The sequence below is a fragment of the Vulpes lagopus genome, chromosome 2 (assembly GCF_018345385.1).
Source record: "Vulpes lagopus strain Blue_001 chromosome 2, ASM1834538v1, whole genome shotgun sequence".
NCBI lineage: Eukaryota > Metazoa > Chordata > Mammalia > Carnivora > Canidae > Vulpes > Vulpes lagopus.
The window spans coordinates 149,112,089-149,132,476 of NC_054825.1; the positions used below are offsets into that span (position 1 = coordinate 149,112,089).

The 20,388-nt window shown below is 40.1% G+C and overlaps 2 protein-coding genes across 3 annotated transcripts in view; one reads left to right on the top strand and one right to left on the bottom strand.

Moving 5' to 3' along the window:
- Positions 1-13,470, top strand: part of LOC121478421 (serine/arginine repetitive matrix protein 1-like) — a 31,287-nt gene extending 17,817 nt beyond the window's left edge. Inside the window, exons 3-6 of the mRNA XM_041733506.1 lie at positions 5,878-5,987; positions 7,061-7,133; positions 11,410-11,525; positions 13,008-13,470. Coding sequence (XP_041589440.1) covers positions 5,878-5,987; positions 7,061-7,133; positions 11,410-11,525; positions 13,008-13,076 — 368 coding nt within the window. The 3' untranslated portion in view covers positions 13,077-13,470. The remainder of the gene's footprint in view (positions 1-5,877; positions 5,988-7,060; positions 7,134-11,409; positions 11,526-13,007) is intronic.
- Positions 1-20,388, bottom strand: part of RFX3 (regulatory factor X3) — a 435,833-nt gene that overhangs the window by 304,577 nt on the left and 110,868 nt on the right. The window lies entirely within an intron of this gene.

Below are 20,388 nucleotides of genomic sequence, written 5' to 3' on the forward strand. Positions count from 1 at the left end.
TCAAAATATCCAACATCTGACCTTATTATTTTTATCCTCAAGTTTAATTTTTTATCCTGTATTCTTTTCTTGATGAATGGCAACACCACCCTTCCAGTTGCCTGAACTAGAAATCTGGTAGTCATCTTAGACTCCTATTACTTACCTCCTATAGCCAGTGAGTCACAGAGTCCATTCAGAACATTGTTTCCTTCACCCTTTATCTCTTTATACTCTCTGTTTTTCCTTCTTCCCCGCTGCCATTGTCTTAGAACAGTATCATCTCCCTGGGATTATTTGAACAGACTCTCCCAATGGATTTTCTTTTATCTGATGTAGAAGCTGCTACTGAATGATCTTTTTAAAAATATTTTATTTATTTATCTGAGAGAGAGAGAGAGCATGAGCCCAGGGAGGGGCAGAGAGACAAGCAGACTCCTGATACAGGACTTGATTTCAGGAGTTTGAGATCATGACCTGAGCCAAAGTCAGAGGCTTAACTGACCAAGCCACCCAGGTGCCCCTAGAATGATCTTAAAATAGACATCTGATTATATCTTTCCTCTATGTAAACTCCTTCAGTGGTTCTTCAGAGTTTTTAGGGTATTATGCAGATTCCTAAGTGGAACACACAATGCTCATTATGATTTGGCATGGGCCTATCTCTCTAGAAAATGGGCCAGTCTTCCCCGCTGTCTGGTGGTATAGGATCAGCGACAGGCTAAGCTAGAGAGTTCCCAGGAGGGTGATGGGAGTTCAGTGGTGAAGTGTATCTCAGATGTGGTTATAGTTCCTGAAGCCAGTGGGAAAATACCAAGAGCTGTGTCCTCTGGAGCACTCGATGAGGTCTGCAGGAGCAATCCAAACCTGAGGGTTAGATGAAGAGCAGAAACCAAACCAACCAGTGCTGGAAGGATCTATCCGAAGGAATTCCAGAGGTGGATCATAAATATTTGTAGCAAGCCTTTTATGTTATATTCACATGCCAACTGTGAGGGCATCCATTCGATTCAAGTAGAATAGGTACAAACCATTTGTTTTTATCCAGGAATGTTACTGTTTTGTGTGCTTGTGTCTATATCCCAGGTCATGGTTTCTCCCTGAGAGGCTGTCTTCCACTGCCCTGTTCTTAAACTCCTACTCATTTACGAAGGCCTGTCAAGCATCACCTCTTCTGTCAATAGTAATAGCCTACATAAGTTGAGCATTTGCCATCCAGAGGCACTATGCTTTAATATATAATCTCACTTAAACCTCCTTAACAAAGGGGCTTCTATTTTCTTAATTTTTCAGATTAAGGAACTGATGTTTAGAGGGATGATCCAATGTGCACAAGGTCATACAACAATTACATTCATTATACAGTAGGGAATTAAACCCAGCCAGTCTGACTCTAGAGTTTCAGCTTGTCAACCACCATTGGTCTTCACCAATTCCCCAGACTGATTTGTGATGCCTCTTCATGTGCATGTATATTTACACTGTCATGGCCTTACTCCTTTCTAATATCATCTTTTATTTATCTGTGTCTCCTAGTGGTTGAAAAGCTCCAAAAAAATCAAGGGGCAAATACCTATGACAAAAGTAGAATTTCAATAGGCATTCTTTTAATTAATTAATCTTTACTGTCCATTAAATCACTAGAGAGCTTAATTAAGGACATGGGGTATTGAGCCAAAAAAAAATTTGTGTCAACTAAATCTGGACTGTTGTGCTATTCTTTTGTCCTTTGAGGATATTTCTTTAATAAAATCTGGGGTCAGTCATCTAGAATGAGAATATTCTCACACTTAGATATGGATAAAATATCATTTTTCTTTGTCTTTATACTTTATGCAATTAACTATGTTTGCTTCAGGTAATCACTATCACTATCATACCACAGATTTCAAGGTAATTGCTCATATATAGTATAGTTAAGTCAAATGTTTTTCCTAACTCATTCTTATTTTGTATCCAGCTTGACCTTCATGAACTATTATGTCTTATCCTTCTTCTAACTTTTGTGTGTTGGGGTTTCAGTGGAGTCTAATGGTTGACCCCTTTGACTTTAATTCCTGAGTGACTATATCAGACTCAGAATACCCATGGTTTGATCAAAGATGTTTTCAACTAATTGTTTCAAATTGTAAGTTTTAGGATTTTTATTTTAGCCAGAAGTAAGTACTTCTCAGGCTTCTAAGGGAAGGAAAAAACGGAGGGGAGAAAAAACCTAAAAATACCTGGGAAGGATATATATTGTCCAGTTCCAACCAGGCTTGAGAAAATTAGTCATTAGTCTTATTCAGACAGGTGCCCCGAGCCCCAGAGGAATGGAGTGAGAAGCATATCTACATGCAAGAAAGCAGCTTGGAAGCACTTCCACACCCTGCCTATTCTTCCACTGACACCTCAAGGGACAGCAAAGTGATTTTACTATGCTTAAAAATGGTCAGAAGGAGCATGAAGAAATTTTATCTCATTTGTTTCCATATTTAATCCCACCCAGATCAGTCAGTATTTTTTTTTCCTTTTTAAATATGAAGAACAGGGCATGCAGACTGACAAAATCTGCACTCACCCAAACAACTTTGCAGTGGAAAAACAAAGCAGAGAAATGGCTTAACCTTTTTGCGAGCTCATTACAGCGCTTCTATTAGAAGAAGGGAGAGGAAGACACTACAAGCTGTTCAGTCAAGGCCATAGATTTCACTAGGACACCTTGGTAGGTTCCAACGCGTGAAGGTAGGTAAACTTTTTTTACCTGCAAGAATAGAGGGCAGCCTTGGAGCTCCTGCCTTTGTCTCCAGCACTTTCCATCAGAGCAACTGCTCCATGGCCCGTAGCTATCCCCCATAGTCTCCAGCACACAGGGTTAAGTCTCCAAATCTTTTCCTCATCTGCATGATATAGCCAGACACTGAGCCCTTGGAATATGTGTGCAAGATGGCTGAGGTGTAAGTTGAAAGAGCCTTGGTTGAGCAAGAAATAGTCATATATTGTGTCAAAATCCTGAGATGTTATAGTTTGCCTGATGCAGCAACTAGCTTTACCCTACCTAATTAGGCTTCCCCAGAATTTCAATGGGCCTACAAACCTAGAGGAAGAGTTTTCTTAGATCTTTTCATTTTCAATTAGCTTTTATTCAATCTTTTAAAAAGATTTATTTATTTGAGGGAGAGAGAGTGTAAGTAAGAATGGGGTGGAGGGCAGAGGAAGAGAGAATCTCAGGCTGATTCCCAGCCGAGCAGGAACCTCAACATGGGGCTCCATCCCAGGACCTTGAGATTTTGACCTGAGCTGAAATCAAGTTGGCCGCTTGATTGAGCCACTCAAGTACCCCTCCTTCAATTTTTAATAACAAATGTTTTGAATTTCTCAGTCTTGACTCTGTTTCCTGATATTAAAGGAAGGACCACAGGTCAACTTTGGGCCAGACTGTTAAGGAGGAACAGTTCATGTCTGAGACTAGATTTTTGGTGGTAGCAGCATTAATTAGTGACTGACATTAGTGAAAAAACAAATCTAGACAGAGCAGGACCATGTAGTCCAGTTCTCTGTTCCAAAGGGCTCTCACTGAGTTCCCACTCTGGAACTCTAGCTTTTATTTTATGTGGGTTTTTTTTTTTTTTTTAGGTTTTATTTTTATTTGGGAATATTGTATTTTTTCCCACCAAGATCTTATCAGATATCCCCCTATGCATATTTTAAAATATAAATGGCTACTATTATAGTAATTTTATAGTAGCAAAAGTTTTCTTTTTTAAAAGATTTTATTTATTTATTTATTTATTTATTTATTTATTTATTTATGAGCGACACAGAGAGAGAGAGAGAGGCAGAGACATAGGAAGAGGGAGACGCAGACTTCCTGAAGGGAGCCCGATGCGGGACTCAATCCCAGGACCCCAGGATCATGACCCCAACCAAAGAGAGACGCTCAACCACTGAGCCTCCCAGGTGCCCCCAAAATGTGTTTTCTTAAATGAATTTAATTTCCATTAAAATATCATTTACAATTTTATGCACATAGTTCAAAGTTAAAATCAGATGTACTGCACGTTGGTGGATACAAACTGACCTTACTGCTCTCTGTATGATCAGCTGCTATCAAAATTCAGCAATAAGAATCAGTGAGATAGACAAATACATTTGAGAAATGACTCTTTTTATGGTAAACAATATGAGATTGGTAAAAATAAGTGAAATGTGTAGATGAAAATCAACTTTCACACTCAAAATTATTATGGAAACATAAAGAAAGCCAGGAGAGAACACATTTCCACAAATAAATTTTCATCTTGCAAAAAAACCAAAAACAAATGAAAAACTATAGAAAAAAATCTGTCTTCAAATTAAGATGTTTCATATGTTAAGGTGGTTCCAAAATACAGTCAGTCCATCAAACCCATGTTGTTACAGGAGGAGACACATGTAGGCAGAATCACAGAAAAGTTACTTCCTTAAATATCACAACAGGAGATTCCTTTAAAAGCTCAGATTGCTTACGAATTAGAAAAAAACAAGTTCCTGCCTTTCTGAAGAATTTTTGGACTTTGGGTACTGCAATCTCCCAACAGCACTAAGCACTGTCTCAAAATATTTCATTAAAATAGTGCAAACTCTTTTGTTATAGCATCTGCAGAAAGTCCCCTTTTTACCACTTCTAAAATTTACAGTTCAAACAATTAAAAAATATACAATTGATATTCTCTGAAGCATTGAAGCGGTAAGAAAGAAAGTATTTTCCAATGAATTTTACAATGCACCTGAATGGAATTAGCAGATCATTTTAAAGCTTAAATCATATTCATATGGCTTTTCAGAGGACCCTAAAAGCAGAACCAACTTAGAAATCCAGGAACATTCATATCTACACAGATTTACGGTTAAACAGTAATTGTTCCTTTGTCTTTTATAAATCACTAACAAGAATAATACTGTTAATTAATGGTGAATCATGCTCCAGTGATCTATTCATATTCTCTGGCATGTTGCTCTGGAGGTGGTAAGCAGCAAAGTGTTGATAACTGTATTGACTCAACTTGGAAGGAGATTAAGAATCTCAGTATGACAACTAACGTGTATTTTTCTTGTTATAGAAACATTTCACTCCTCTCCTCAAAATCTACAGTGGCTTACTTAGTCTTTTAATATAGCAGGGCAGTCCAGGTGGCTCAGCGGTTTAGCGCCGCCTTCAGTCCAGGGCCTGATCCTGGAGACTCAGGATCAAGTCCCATGTTGGGCTCCCTGCATGGAGCCTGCTTCTCCTTCTGCCTGTGTCTCTGCCTCTCTCTCTCTCTCTCTCTTTCAGTCTCTCATGAATAAATAAATAAAATCTTTAAAAAAATAATATAGCAGCTCAACTCCTCTGCCTCGCCGTAAGGCCCATTGTCAATTCACACCTTACGCCCCTCATCTTTCATGCTCAGATTCATTCTCTCTCTCTCTCTCTCTCTCTCTCTCTCTCTCACTCCTCCCTACATGTGGGGTTTTGGTGTTTTGTTTTGTTTTGTTTTATTGGTGTGGGGGTTTTTTTTGCATCACTAAAGGTGTTCCATTCTTTCCTTCCATCCATGCCCACTCTGTCCTCTGAATTTGACTCAAACAGGAATTGCAGTTCTTGCATGGGAGGAAGATGCTAGCCAGAAGTAGTAGAAAGACCTTTCTTTATGTTTCACCTGGAAACCTTTTATGATGTTTGTGGAGGATGATGCTAGTTGACTTCCCCGGATCCATTCCACCTTCACCCTTAATAGCAGGATTCTAATTTTGGTCCAGATGACAGTGTGCTTTTCTAAATATACTTCTCCAGGCTCCTTTGCTCTTAAGGGGACCATGTGACACAACTCCGGACAGTGAGACAGAAGTTAAGGGTTTCATGGAAAGCTGTCTTTTTTTTTTTTTTTTTTTAATAAGGAACTCCTTTCTGCTTTCATGACAACACTGAGGACAAAGATCTATGTACTAAGGATGTGGAACAGGAAAATGAAAAACGCTTGGGCCCCCAGTGCTACCACAGAGCTGCAGTGAGTAGCGTTGTTCTACCTACCTGCCCCTCCCCGGTCTTCTGTGTGAATCAGATCAACCTCTTTCTACACCATTTGTGAGGTCTTCCTGCTATTGTAGACAAATACATTCCTGACTCACAACTCTGGGACTTTTTTCAACTGTAATAGTGTATTACTTTTACAATAATAAGATAATAATGGTTTTAAATAAAAACAAGGTGTGCGAGAGCCCAAGTTCTGGATCAGGGAGGGGGCTAAGTTAGAATCCAGATTTTCTGCATACTAATCATCTGACTTTTGACAACTTACTATATCCAAGTCTCAATTTCCTTACCAATTTTATATCAATAACAAAAATAATAGTGATGATAGCATCTAGCATAGCCTACATGGGTTGTTGTAAGGCACATAGTGAGCACATGGTAAAGTATAGCTATTAACATCACTACTAGGTACCCCAACACACACTGCCCAGTCCCATCCTCTGCTGTTTGTTCCTAAACATGAATGACATACACCAAAGAGCACTGGAGGTCAAAAGAATTGGTTTCTGATCCTCTACCACCAGTTTGTGTGACTTTTGGAAATATATTATTTGTCTTGGCATTAAAGTTTGAATCTGGAATATACATGGGACAAGATTGTGGATAGGTCATTCTTGACTTTAAAATTTCATAATTATTAAAAAACCAAAGAACTGATTATCAAAAAATCAGATTATTGCTTTCTTCCAGGGGCAGGAAGATAGCTATGATCAAGGAGAGGCACATGAGGTAGAAGTGGAGACTTTGACAAGGGTGGAAATATTTATTTATCCAGTTGGTGGCTACATAGTAGTTTGCTTTATAATTATTCATCAAACTGTACATATATGCCTTAATGTACTTTTTTGTACATATATCTCACAAGTGTTAGAAAATCAAAGTTTATGATTGTGTTTAGAGGTATACTATTTGCTTCTGCCCTATGTTACAAATATTTTGTTCTACTTGTATATTTAGGAATAAGATTTGCAATATACTTTCTTATACAGCTTCCTTATTGATAGGATGGTTCCTTTCATTGTTGCCTTGCACCTTTGTCTCCTGTAGGAAGAGAGAAGGGAGCAGATATCTCCCCAGGAAGGAGGAAGGCATAAGGTTAAGTTTCTGAAAGCCAGTAGGGGTAAGTAAGAGATAGTCCTTCAGGTTTCTGGAGATAGGACTGGAAAAGGCAGATCAAGCATAGTGGTTGTTACCTTCAAGACTGAAGCCTGGGAAAGGGGTGGTATGGATAAAAAATATATGCTAAAGGGGGCCCCAATGGAAGTTTGTTCCATTTTAAAATAAAATTTTAAAATAAAAGTTAATAAATTTTATTTTTAAAATTTTAATTAATTAATTAATTTACTTACTACTTACTTATTCATGAGAGAGACAGAAAGAGAGAAAGAGAGAGGCAGAGACCTAGGCAGAGGGAGAAGCGGGCTCCATGCAGGGAGCCATATCTGGGACTCTATCACGGGATCACACCCTGAGCCAAAGGCAGATGCTCAATGGCTGAGCCACCCAGGCATCCTAAAAGTTAATAGGTTTTAAAGCAGTTTTAGGTTTATAGAAAAATGGAGTAGAAAGCACAGTTCTCATACCTTCTTACCCTACCCTACAGTTTTCCCTATTATTAACATCTTTCGTTGTTATGGTACATTTATTACAATTGATGAGCCAGTATTGGCACATATTAACTAAAGTCCATTGTGTACATTAGGGCTCACTCTTTGTGTTGAACTTTCAATAAGTTTTGACAAATGTTTAATGACTTACATCCAGCATTACCACATCATATAGAATAGTTTCACTGCCCTTAAGATCCTGCATTCTACCTTCATCTCTCCCTTTCCTTGAGTCCTTGGAAACCACTGATACTTTTTACTGTCTCCATATTCTTGCCTTTTCTAGAATGTTATATAGTTGGAATCTGATACTAGGTAGTCTTTTCAGACTGGCTTCTTTTATTTACTAATTTGTACTTAAGATTCCTCCTGTCTGGGGTACCTGGGTGGCTTGGTCATTTGGGTCCTTTGGCTCAGGTCATGATCCCAGGTCAGGCTCCCTGCTAAGCAGGGAGCCTGCTTCCCTTCTCCCCCCTGCTCATGCTCTCTCTCACTATCTCTCTCTCTCTCAAATAAATAAATAATTTTTTTAAAAAAGATTCCTCCTATTTTTTTCATAGCTTGAAAGCTCCCTTTGTTATCAATAAAGAATATTTCATTGTATGGGTGGCCCAGTGTGTGACCCATCCACCTATAGAAGGACATCTTGTTTGCTTCTAAGTTGAGGCAATTATTAATAAAGCTGCTATAAACATTGGTGTGCAGGATTCTGTATAGGCCTAAGTTTTCAATTCATACAGGTATGTTTTATGACTTTTTGGAGAGACACAGCATCTGACATGAAGTCTTTCCTCTCCTCCCCCAACCAGTTAGGAATGGCAGATGGCATAGTCAATCTGGAGATCATCCCCAAGTTTGTACTGAAGCCAGTGTTGGCTTGGCAGGGAATTCTAAATCTCCATTTGCCTTAAGAAGGTCACATAAGTATATACCCAAGGCTCAGCTCACTGGTGCCTATCATTCCTATGAACCCTGACCCAAAAAGTTTCCAGCAGGGAAAGGGGACCTCATGCAGAAACTCTAGAGAAAGCTACCAGCAGGGATAAGGGAATACAAGGACAGCACCTTTGAAGACCCCTTATGCCTGGAGGCTATGGTGGTATGTGTCCAGCAGGTGCCTGATGCCCATCCGCTGTGCCCCATGATAGAACCAATTGCTGTACACCATCGTGGACAGGAACCAGATTGGGCGAAGACAGATGAAGCCAGCACCAAAGAAGAACAGCTCACAGATTTTATTTTATTTTATTTTTTTATAATAAATTTATTTTTTATTGGTGTTCAATTTACCAACATACAGAATAACACCCAGTGCTCATCCTGTCAAGTGCCCCCCTCAGTGCCCGTCACCCATTCACCCCCACCCCCTGCCCTCCTTCCCTTCCACCACCCCTAGTTCGTTTCCCAGAGTTAGGAGTCTTTATGTTCTGTCTCCCTTCCTGATATTTCCCACACATTTCTTCTCCCTTCCCTTCTATTCCCTTTCACTATTATTTATATTCCCCAAATGAATGAGAACATACACTGTTTGTCCTTCTCCGATTGACTTACTTCACTCAGCATAATACCCTCCAGTTCCATCCACGTTGAAGCAAATGGTGGGTATTTGTCATTTCTAATGGCTGAGTAATATTCCATTGTATACATAAACGCTCACAGATTTTAATAGGAGGTGCCAATGTGGTACCTCATTGTCAAGTGGGAAAAATGTCATCAAGGACAAAACAAAAGACAAGGCAGGCAAAATACACACCTAGGCTCCTAAAGCCTCTTAATACCATGGGGAAGGAGTTGCTTCCTTCTTGAACACATACTTCATCTTTGGAAATAGAGAGGAAAGAGACCTATAGGGATTTGAACTTTGCTCCAAATTAATACTCAACCTGAAATGGATCTAAGAGACTTTTAATTCACATGATTTGGTATGCTCCCTTCTGTCTCTTACTATCCACCCCTAATTGGAAAGGAGGTCCTATATCTCTAAGGACAGTTAGGTCCTGAGAAGAAGATGGAGGAGGAAATGAAGGAGAAGGAGAAACTGGCAATCTAAGGGAGAGAGCTTGTTACATTTTCATTCTTTATATGGGTTACATTATATAACATTTTGCAAGGCAGTATAGCAAGATGGGAAGGTGCTCAAAGGTCTGAAGACAAGGAAGGACTTCTCATCCTGAAGGCAATGTAATCCACCAGGTAAGGACTCAGACCTTTAATTCTGTGTGTGTCTGTGAATCCCAGCACCCTCGCTTATCTTTTTTTAACAGTTTTATTTATTTGAGAGAGAGTGAGCATATGCACATGTGCAAGTGCAGATGGGGGGAGGGGCAGAGGGAGAGAATTTCAAGCTAAGTGCAGAGTGGACTGGGAACTCTATCTCATCACCCATAAGATCATGACCTAAGCCAAAACCAAGAGTTGGATGCTCAACCAACTGAACCACCCAGGTGCCCTACCCTCACTTATCTTGAGCAAATTGATTGACCTGGCTGAGCATCAAATTACTGATCCATAAAATTAAAACAAACAAACAAACAAACAAACAAACCCAACTACTAATGCTTACTTCAGGGGCTGCTTTGGTGTTTAAATAAGAGATGCATTTAAATCGCCAGCATAGGACTTCGCAGCAAGTATTAGTAAGCTCTAAACTTTACACTTTGTACAAGTCATATGGGGTATTTGACCTTAAATGTTTCATCTGTAGAATGAGGGGATTACTGCCTCTTTCACAGAGTGGTTGTAAGGATGAAATGAGGTAACTGAATAATGAGTGAGCACATAATATATTCTTGGAACATGTTGGTTTCTTCCCCCCTCTATTCCAATAATACCTGAAATACTGCAACATTGATAATGGGTTCTTATAGCCCGTGAGGATCTATTAAGAAACTAGTTTATTTGCATTTCTTAAATTTCTAGCCTCTTTAATGAGTCAGGTTAACTTTATGAAAGAAGTAGCCATATATTTCATATGCCCTGTGTTTTCCCAGCATGTTTTTCTTTTCTCTTCTTCCCCACCCACAATCTCCCTTCACTTCCTAGGGTCCTCATGTCATCCCTACCCAGACTGACTTCCACAACAGGTCGTGGGGCCCCATAATTCTTTTACTATCGAATCCTTCCCCTCTGCTGCCCAGTGAAGCGTTAGCGGCCTAAGAAATGGATTCCTCTTGGGTACATAATTAGTGATAATGAGCTAATTAGTGTGTCATTGCTTCTTCCAAGGTGTTCCATTTTAACAGGATACTCTAGTAGATTTTGTGCTTTATCCCGAAGGATTTTTTTTTTTTTGTGTACAGTTCTGATGTCACTCTTGAGTGCTAATAATGAAATATTTTGAGGTTAGACACTCTTCGGGGGCCCCTCATATCACATTCAGAGCTGTCTACTGTGCCAACACATACTCTCCCCTGATTGGTATAAACACTGGTATCCTAGAGACCTGAGAATGTTAACATCCCCATTTTACAGAGTGCCAAGGGGCGGCACGGGGCACTGCAAGCATAAGCCAAATAAGGAAATTTATTAGGTGGAAGTAATTTTACTAATCTAGAGATAAAATTCTGCCCTCCAACTGTTACTGGAGTTATACATTTTATATTGGAAACCTAAGAACATTATAAAATCCCCTTTAAAGTAGACATTTCACAATATACATTTATTCTTACAAAAGTCAAGCTTTGTGCAATGGTTGTGTCCGCCCTAAATTTGGGATGTGAAAACATCTCAGATCTGTGGTGTTCCTACCGGGTTTTTATGCTTATCATCTTTGTTCTTTCCATGAAATAGAGGTGCCATTACCATCACCTCTTACACAGAGAAGAAGAAAACACCCTGCCCCTTTTGGCTCTCATCCAGAAAGGCAAGCTTGCTCCTCCCATCCCATCCCATCAAGCCATAAAATGGTGAGTTGCACCATCTCTTTCTGATGAATTACTAACACTGTGTTTTTAGAGGAAACTTTAAGAAGGTTAGCTCTTGCCTAGAATATTTGAAGACTCCCTTCTTAAGCATGAATTTCTTTACTTACCAATATTTGTTGAGCTTGTCTGTTTACTAGGCACTCTGCCAGAAACTGCAGTGAATACAGAGAATCATTTCTTCCGTGAATGGCTCTTAACAACTACTAGAAAGGCAAGGTGCCCACAAGGTAGCGGCAACTACCTCTGACACTAGGGGTTCGCCCACCACAGCCCGTGGCTCAAATCTGGCTCCAGGCCAGAAAGCTGAGAAAGGTTATCTGTATTTTTAAGGGATTGTCAAAAGCAAAGAAAAAATAAGGACAGAGAAGAATATGTGACAGTCTTTAAGTGGCCCACAGAGCCTAAGATATTTGCCATTTGGCCCTTTGTAGACAGTTTGCCAACCCCTGCTCTACACAGTCCTGGGTGTTACTAATAGGATACAGTCCTTTTCCAGAGGCAAGTACGAGAGAATATTCTCATGGTCCCCATGTACACACCCATTACCCAACCTCCTTTCTGATGTGTTTCCAAAGGTCACATATGTTTCTTTATATCTTGAGAGAGAATTTCAGTTTGCCCCAGCTCTGTCTCCTAGTGCAGAAGGGCATTGCAGCAAGAACAGGTATAACAACCTTGACAAGTGGTTGTGTCTAAAGCACAGAAATGAGGTGCAGGCATGCTTTTCAAGGTTTTTGGGGGGAAGGTAAATGTCCAGTGTGATCCCTCTAGACCCTGAGAAGCAAGAGCCCAATGTATCGGAGCTCTTAGCCATCAACTCTCCGTTGCCAGATTGGCCACCTTCTAGGCACTGGGTTTCTGCACCCATACTCCAGCATGGACCTGGAATTCCTGCTGTGTCGCCTCCTAGTGTGATTCCCACCTCAAAAGTGGGAAGGCTTCTATTCACACCAGAGATCCTATATTCATCCAAACCTCGTTGCCTCAGAATATTGGCTTGCAGAGGGTTTTTTTTTTTAACATTTTATTTATTTATTCATGAGAGACACACAGAAAGAGGGCGAGGCAGAGGTACAGGCAGAGGGAGCAGCAGGCTCCCCACAAGGACGCCTGGGTGGCTTAGCAGTTGAGTGTCTGCCTTCGGCTCAGGGCGTGATCCCAGGGGCCGGGATTGGCTTGCAAAAGATTTTAGATTTAAATGCATTTTCAATGCTTAAAACCCAGAAGATATCACAAAGGTCTGCCTGCCAGAGCTCTAACGCACTGCGCTGATTCATGACCACGGCAATTAAGAAACCGTGGGCTTTCCAAATGCCACGCTAGCACTGTGTCTTGAACTGAGAGTCTTGAGTGGTGCTACTTAGCATCTTAATGGGCCTATCTTACTTGTGTTTTGAGACCTCACTGGTCCCCACTGGTCCCCATGGATGTTTGAGTTCGTAACTCCTGTTTTCCATCCTCAAGATGCAAAAGATCTACTCTGTACCCATTAGGATGGCTGCTGCCAGAAACAAAACCCCAAAAAGGAAATAACAAGTCTTGGTGAGGATGTGGATAAAATGGAACACTTGTGTGCTGCTGGAGGGAAGGTAAAGTGGTGTGGCCACTCTGGAATAGTATGGTGGTTCCCCACCTCTGGGCATGTACCCAGAAGAATTGCAAGAGGATTCCAGTGGATATTTGTACAATCATATCCATAACAGATTATCCACAGTAGCCAAAAGAGGGGAGCAGGCCAAATGTCCACTGACAGATGAATGGATAAACAAAATGTGGTCTATACATACAAGGGAGTAATACTCAGCCTTTGAAAGGAAGTAATCCTGGCACATGTTCCAACATGGATGAACCTTAAAGACATACGCTGAGTGAAATAAGCCAATCACAGAAAACCCCACAGATACTGTATGATCCCACTTCCATGAAGTACCCAGAGTGATCAAATTCATAGAGACAGAAGGTGGAGCGGTAGTTGCCAGGGGCTGGAGGGTGGAGGGAATGGATACATAGTTTCAGTTTTGCAAGATGAAAAAAGTTCTAGAAATGGATGGTGGTGATAGTTGTGCAAAAATATCAACATATCTAGTGCCACTGAACTTTATGCCTAAAAATGGTTGAGATGTGGTGTGTATTTTACCACAACTTTCCAAAATACAAAAGATCCTCTCAGGATTTATATCTCTGTCCTGTAAAGCAACGGATTTGCACCTAGACTATGCCCCTTACTGGTCGTATGGTACCAGGCCACACGTTCTCTCAATTAAAAAAAATCTAGTATCTACATTCACGGATTGTTTGTGAGAAATAAATGAGTATCTATTACACAGCCATCAAAAAGAATGAAATCTTGCCATTCGCAATGATACGGATGGAACTAGAGGTTATTATGCGAAGCGAAATTAAGTCCATCAGAGAAAGACAAATAGCATGTGATTTCCTTCATATGTGGAGTTTTAGTAACAAGACAAATGAACATAGGAGAAGGGAGGAAAAAATAAAGCAAGACAAAATCAGAGGGAAGCAAACCATAAGAGACTCTTAACTCTAGGGAACAAACTGAGGGTGGCTGGAGGGGAGTGGGAGGAGGGATGGGGTCACTGGGTGACAGGCATTAAGGAGGGCACGTGATGTCATGAGCCACTGGGGTTGTATGCAACTGATGAACCGCTGCATTCTACCCCTGAAACTAATAGTATATGTTAACTTAATTGAATTTAAAAATATTTTATTTATTTATTTGACAGAGAGAGTGAGAGCACAAGCAGGGGAAGCAGCAGAGGAAGAGGGAGAAGCAGATTCTCTGCTGAGCAGGGAGCCCAACCAGGGGCTCCATCCCAGGAACCCAGCATCATGATTTACGCTGAAGGCAGATGCTTAACTGACTGACCCACTGAGGTGCCCTCAAATTGAATTTAAATAAAGAATTTTTAAATAAAGAATTTTTAAAACTGAATGAAGTGAGTATCTGTTGTGATTTGTAAATCATAAGCCACATTCCAGGTAGGGGATAATGTCCCATGAGTGCTACCTGTCAGTGTAATATTTGCATGGAGTTGTAGTCACTTCCGACAGGAATAAAAGAGGAGGCTTTTATGAAGGACATAGCATGGGAGCGGAGTTTCAAAGAATGGGCAGAATTTGAAAAGGTGCAAATACATGAGAACATCTGGAGCAGAGGAGGAGGCATACATAAAAGGCCTGAAGTGTACAAGTAAGTGGTGTATTTGAGCAAAGAATCAGGTTTAACAGGAGAGTAGAGTGGAAAATAAACAACAGCAAGGGGTCATATTATGGAGAGTCTTAAATGCTTGCCTAAGAAATTTGATTTTCATTCAGTAGACAATTGGAAAATACCATGGTTTTAAGAAGAAGGCTTACTGAAGCTTTACAAGTACTACTGCAAAGGTATACAGAATATATTGAAATACAGATAGATTGGAATGAGAGAGACCAGTTAAAAGGCTATAGAAATCTTCAAGCCATGAGTTTCAGGGCTACGCTAAGATGACAGAAGAGGAAATTAAAAGAAGAAAACAGGGGCACTTGGGTGGTGCAGTTAGCTAAGCATCTAATCTGACTCCTGATTTCACCTCAGGTCATGATCTCAGGGTTTGTGAGATCAAGCCCGGCACTGGGTGTGGAGTCTGATGATGAATCTCTCTCTCTTCCTCTGTCCCTCGCCCCCACTCTGAACAAAGAAAAGAAAAAATTAAAACAACAACAACAAAAAAAGAAGACGATACAAATCCTGATGTCAGACTGGTAAGAAAGTCTTTTAACTTGTTACTACCTTACAGTGATGGAAGGCTCACAGTAAGGGTGGGCCTCTTGGAGGATGTTTCCAAGAGGAGAACTAGATAACCAGTCCACACCTTGAGTCCAGGTGTTCTCAGTATGCATCCTTCTGCCTCTTGGATATATTGTCATTGAAATGTTCTCCAGATACTTTGAGTTGAACTTAAAACCCACTCATTCTTTAGTTTTCTGATTCTTAAAGAAATAACATTTGTGCTTTTTCCCCCCCTCTTATCAAATGGGTAAAATATATTCTTTGTTGAACATTTGCGAAAATCATCACAGTGCAAAAAAACAAAACAAGGGGCCCTGGATGGTTTAGTCAGTTAAGCATTGAACTCTTGATTTGGGCTTAGTCAGGATCTCAAGGTCCTGGGGTCGAACCCTCCATTGGGCTCCGAGCTCAGCAGGGAGTCTGCTTAAGGATTCTCTTCCTGGGGTACCAGTGGTTGAGTGTCTGACTTTGGCTCAAGTCGTGATCTGGGGGTCCTGGGATCGAGACCCGCATTGGGCTCCCCACAAGGAGCCTGTTTCTCCCTCTGCCTATGTCTCTGCCTCTCTGTGTCTCTCAAGAATAAATAAAATCTTTTTTAAAAATCAGCATTTAAAAAAAAGGACTCTCTTCCTCTGCTCTTCCCTTTCCTGCCCCTGTTCCCCCTCTCTCTCAAATATATAAATCTTTAGAACAAAACATAACCAAACCAAACTTAGTCTTCATCCTACCCTCAAAATATTTTTGACAAATATATTTGGTAGATATATTTCTAGTCTTTTTATATACTTTTTTTTTTTTTTAAGAGAGAGAGAGAGCCAGGAGAGGGGCAGAGGGAGAAAGAGAATTGTAATCAGGCTCCATGCCTGGCAAGGAGTTGGACGTGGGGCTCTATCTCACAAACCTAAGATCATGATCTGAGCCGAAATCAAGACTTGGACTCTGAACCGACTGAGCCACCCAGGCGCCCCTACAAGATTAGCTTTTTGAGTAAAAAGAAATTAACATTGAACTCTACATACTATTTTTAAACTCTTATTATTTTGGTGACCTAGCATTATTACAAAATAATACATCAAGACTGTTTTCCACATAGCCTCATGGTTAAACATTAACCATGTAATCTAGAGTAAATCAATCTCCTAATTCTATTTTCTTCACTCTGAAATGGGTATGCTAATACTTAGCTCACTGCATTGTCATAAGGCAGTGATGCTTAAATTGCTGCATATTGGAATCGTCAGGTGAGCTTTTTAATATCTCAAACTGCAGATCACGCCCCAGAATTTTGGGGGTAGGAGCTAGACATCAATAATTTCTAAGTCTCTCCACGTATTTCCAATTTATAGCAAAGCTAAGGAATCAGATTTCAAGGTTTAAACGAGACAACATATCTAAAGCACCTCGGAGTTAGAAGGCACTCAATAAATAAGAATCTCTCTCATTTACCAAACGTCTACTGCACTAGCATTCTGTATTCATTACGTCCCTAAACTCTCATCATATCCCTGTGATGTTTCATTATCCTAACTTCACAAAGCAGGAAACCCCCAATGATTAAGGACCTCTCTCGATGCCCATAGCTCATAATTAAGGAGCTGTGATTCAAACCCAGGTCTGCCAGACTGAAGTTCCCACCTTTCTGTCACATTGCATTAGGCTACAGAACTTTTTCCCTCTTTTTTTCTTCCTTGCTTTCCAATCCTATCTGAACCAGTTTATCATAATGTTTTTCAAACTGATTCAGTTGTATATAAAGGAATATTAAATCCCTCTGCTGTGGGGTTTCTACCCATATCTTCTTTAATGTTACTAATTTCCATTTTGAGCCAAAGAAATTAAGGGTTAATTTGTGTGGCAGAAGCAGACTGTGAATGTCTATTTGATATTGTAATGTTACTTGAGTTTAAAATGTGGGTTTTAATCCCTTTACTGATAGGCCAGTTAACTATGAACAGATTAGAAGTGGTTATACACATGGATTCACTTGAGGCCCTATTCTTTTAAGTATCTTTTAAGAATGTAACATTTGCTATATGAGAATTTGTATTGGCTTAAAGCAAACTAATCACCACCACTAGAGAATTAAGGACACATGTATACACATTTTATATATGTACATAATTGTTTTGAAACAGACAAAATTCCTGGCGATGCCATGATTATAATAAGGCCCACAATCATGACTCTGCTCTAACGTCTTGTTCAAGTAGAGTTTCCATCTGTGGGTACTTAGGAATCGTGTCAATTTTTATCATATAGTAAGACACAGTCAAATTATTTCCATAACTTTGGAAGTTACTCATTCCACATTTTCCTTATTATTTATTGGCATTTGAGGCAATTTTATTGCTCTGACCAAATGTCTATGCCTTGATAGCAAAAACATTTGCTTTATTCTCTTCTTACTTGATATTTTTGGAAGAACAAATTGACAACTCTCATGAATGATTCTGAGTTAGCCGGAGAGCATCTGCTGCAGGATGGCTCTTCCTCCCCTCAATTTCACTGAGGGCCTAATTTCATCATTTTAAAAGCAAAAGTATCACCTGATCTGAGGTGACAATAAAAGGAGTCCACATTCAAAGTCTTGAGTGCTCACACCCATAAAACCTTAACACTCTAACAAGTAGCTGGTAGATACCAGAAAGTGCTATGTATACGAATAAGTCATGTCCATAAATATGACTCCTGAATGGACCTTTCTTACATTCACTTATTTAATTTGGGTCTTGACATTTATCTTTAAAATTCTGATATCCAGGGTGGGTTCTATTTTCAAAAATTTTAAGTTACGGTAGAGACAGTCACAATCATGGCATTTGATAATACTTTCCTGTTAAAATTGGTAAAAGAAGTCTTCTTCAAAGCAATTATCACCCCTTGTCATCCCTTTACTTCATTAGTAAAGACACAAGGGTTTATTTCTTCATTGTCCACAGTGTTGCTTTTCTTATTCCAATTTCTAGCATGCCTTCAATGGCCAGTTTATGCTACATATTTACTTTATTGATTGATTTTTTTAAAAGAGTTATCTATCATTAAAGATCTTTGGGAATATGTTCAAAAAATGTTAACATACTGGGCTTAATAAAATTACAACAGGCAACATAAGCCAGATTGAGAAATATCTTGCCAAATAGTATTTCTCAGCAAGCCATTTGGAGAGACTTTAAGTAGTTGATACCTTGATCAAAAATATAATTTCTCCCTTCTCCCTTTTCTTAACACCAGTGTTCTTATATACATATTAATTCCTATATGGCTAACAGTTCTAAAGTATTCCTGGCATTTGTATGCAATCTTAAAGGAGTTGAGAAGTTCTCAGGGACAAGATTTTTCTTTAGAAAACTAATTTGGAATTCTGTTAAAACCGTAGGGTTCCAAAACCGAACTAAGGAGGAGAGGGGAGAGATAATTCTCTTAGTGACAAACCCAGTATTTTCTGAGTTTTCCCTTAGGAGAAAAATACATTTGAGTGGCTGCTGACAACTCAGTCAGCCTTTGTGACCACCCAAAAAGAAAATCCCTGCCTGCGATAAGTAACAGGATGGGTATTGTTGTTGGCAGAAATACATTTGGATAGAGTGGCCAGGGAATGCCTGTGTGGTAGTAGATTTAAAAACCAGATTCTGAAGCAAGAAAAGGAGCAAATGATGTGAAATGTGGAGGGGATGGAGAACTTTCTGTGCAAGGTGGAGAGCCCATAAAAAGGACCCTGAAGAAAGAGCTCCTTTGAGGAACTTGCAGTTCCTGAATGTGTCTGAAGAAAAAGAAAAGAGGTAAAGAAAAGAGGGCCACAGGAAAGAATTACAACAGATCAGAGGGGGTCTTGTAAACATAGTAAGGAGTTCAAATTTTACTTTATTTATTGAGTAGACCTTTAAGTAGAACAGTGATATGATTTAACTTCAATTTTTAAAAGATTATCCTAGGGGCTCAACCAGCTTATTGACTTGCCCAGCCCATGTTCTGAGGACACTTGCCAGAGAGAAGAGGTGTGGACACCTTCAGCACCATTCGTTTTGTGACCTAAGACCAAGACCTACTACGTACTTCTACTTTAAGGACCATCCAAATGAGCAGTCCTGCTCCACCAAATCTGTATGCTCTGAGGACCAGCCCTTCAGTCCTCCTGACCTGGCCAGCTCATGGAGCAGGCATCTCCAGGATGGGGTATTTCATACTTAGTTTTGGGATACCATCTTCCTTTTCTTCCCTCTAGGAGACAGGAGATTTCAGGGACTTGGCTAGGCAGAGTTTCTTGACCTTGGCACTATGACATTTTTTTAAAAAGATTTTATTTCTTTATTTATGATAGACATAGAGAGACAGAGAGGCAGAGACACAGGCAGAAGGAGAAGCAGGCTCCATGCTGGGAGCCTGACACGGGCTTCCATCCTGGGACCCCAGGATCACAACCTGAGCTAAAAGCAGATGCTCAACCATGGAGCCACCCAGGTGACCCCTACTGACATACTGGACCAGGTAAGTCTTTGTTGTGGGGAGCTGTTCATCAATTGTAGAAAACTTCACAGCATCCTTGGCCTTTATCTACTTGACACCCACAGCACACAACCCTGTCCCCCAGTTACAACATCCCAAAATGTCTCTAGATATTGCTAAATGTCCCCTGATGGACAAAATTAGTGCAGTTGAGAACTGCAGGGCTGGAAGACAACCGTATGACTGTTTGTCACAATTTACAGCTTTATACGGTTGCCTCTACACTGATAAATTCTCATTTGGGAGAGAAAAAAGGAAGCTCTCTTGGAGAATGGAAGTCTGAGATCGGGGTACGAGCCTGGTTAGATTCTGGGGAGATCTCTTTCTGATTTGCAGATAGCTCGTGTCTTGCTGTGTCCTCATGTGGTAGAAAGAGTGTGAGCTTTGGTATCTCTTCCTGTCTTCATGAGAACCCTAGTTCTCCATCTATCACCTCATTTCAGCTTGATCACCTCTTTAAAGATCCAATCTGCATCACATAGGGAGCTAGGGCTTCAATGTGTGAATTTTGGAGTGACATAATTCCACCCACAGCAATACTTAAACAGGATT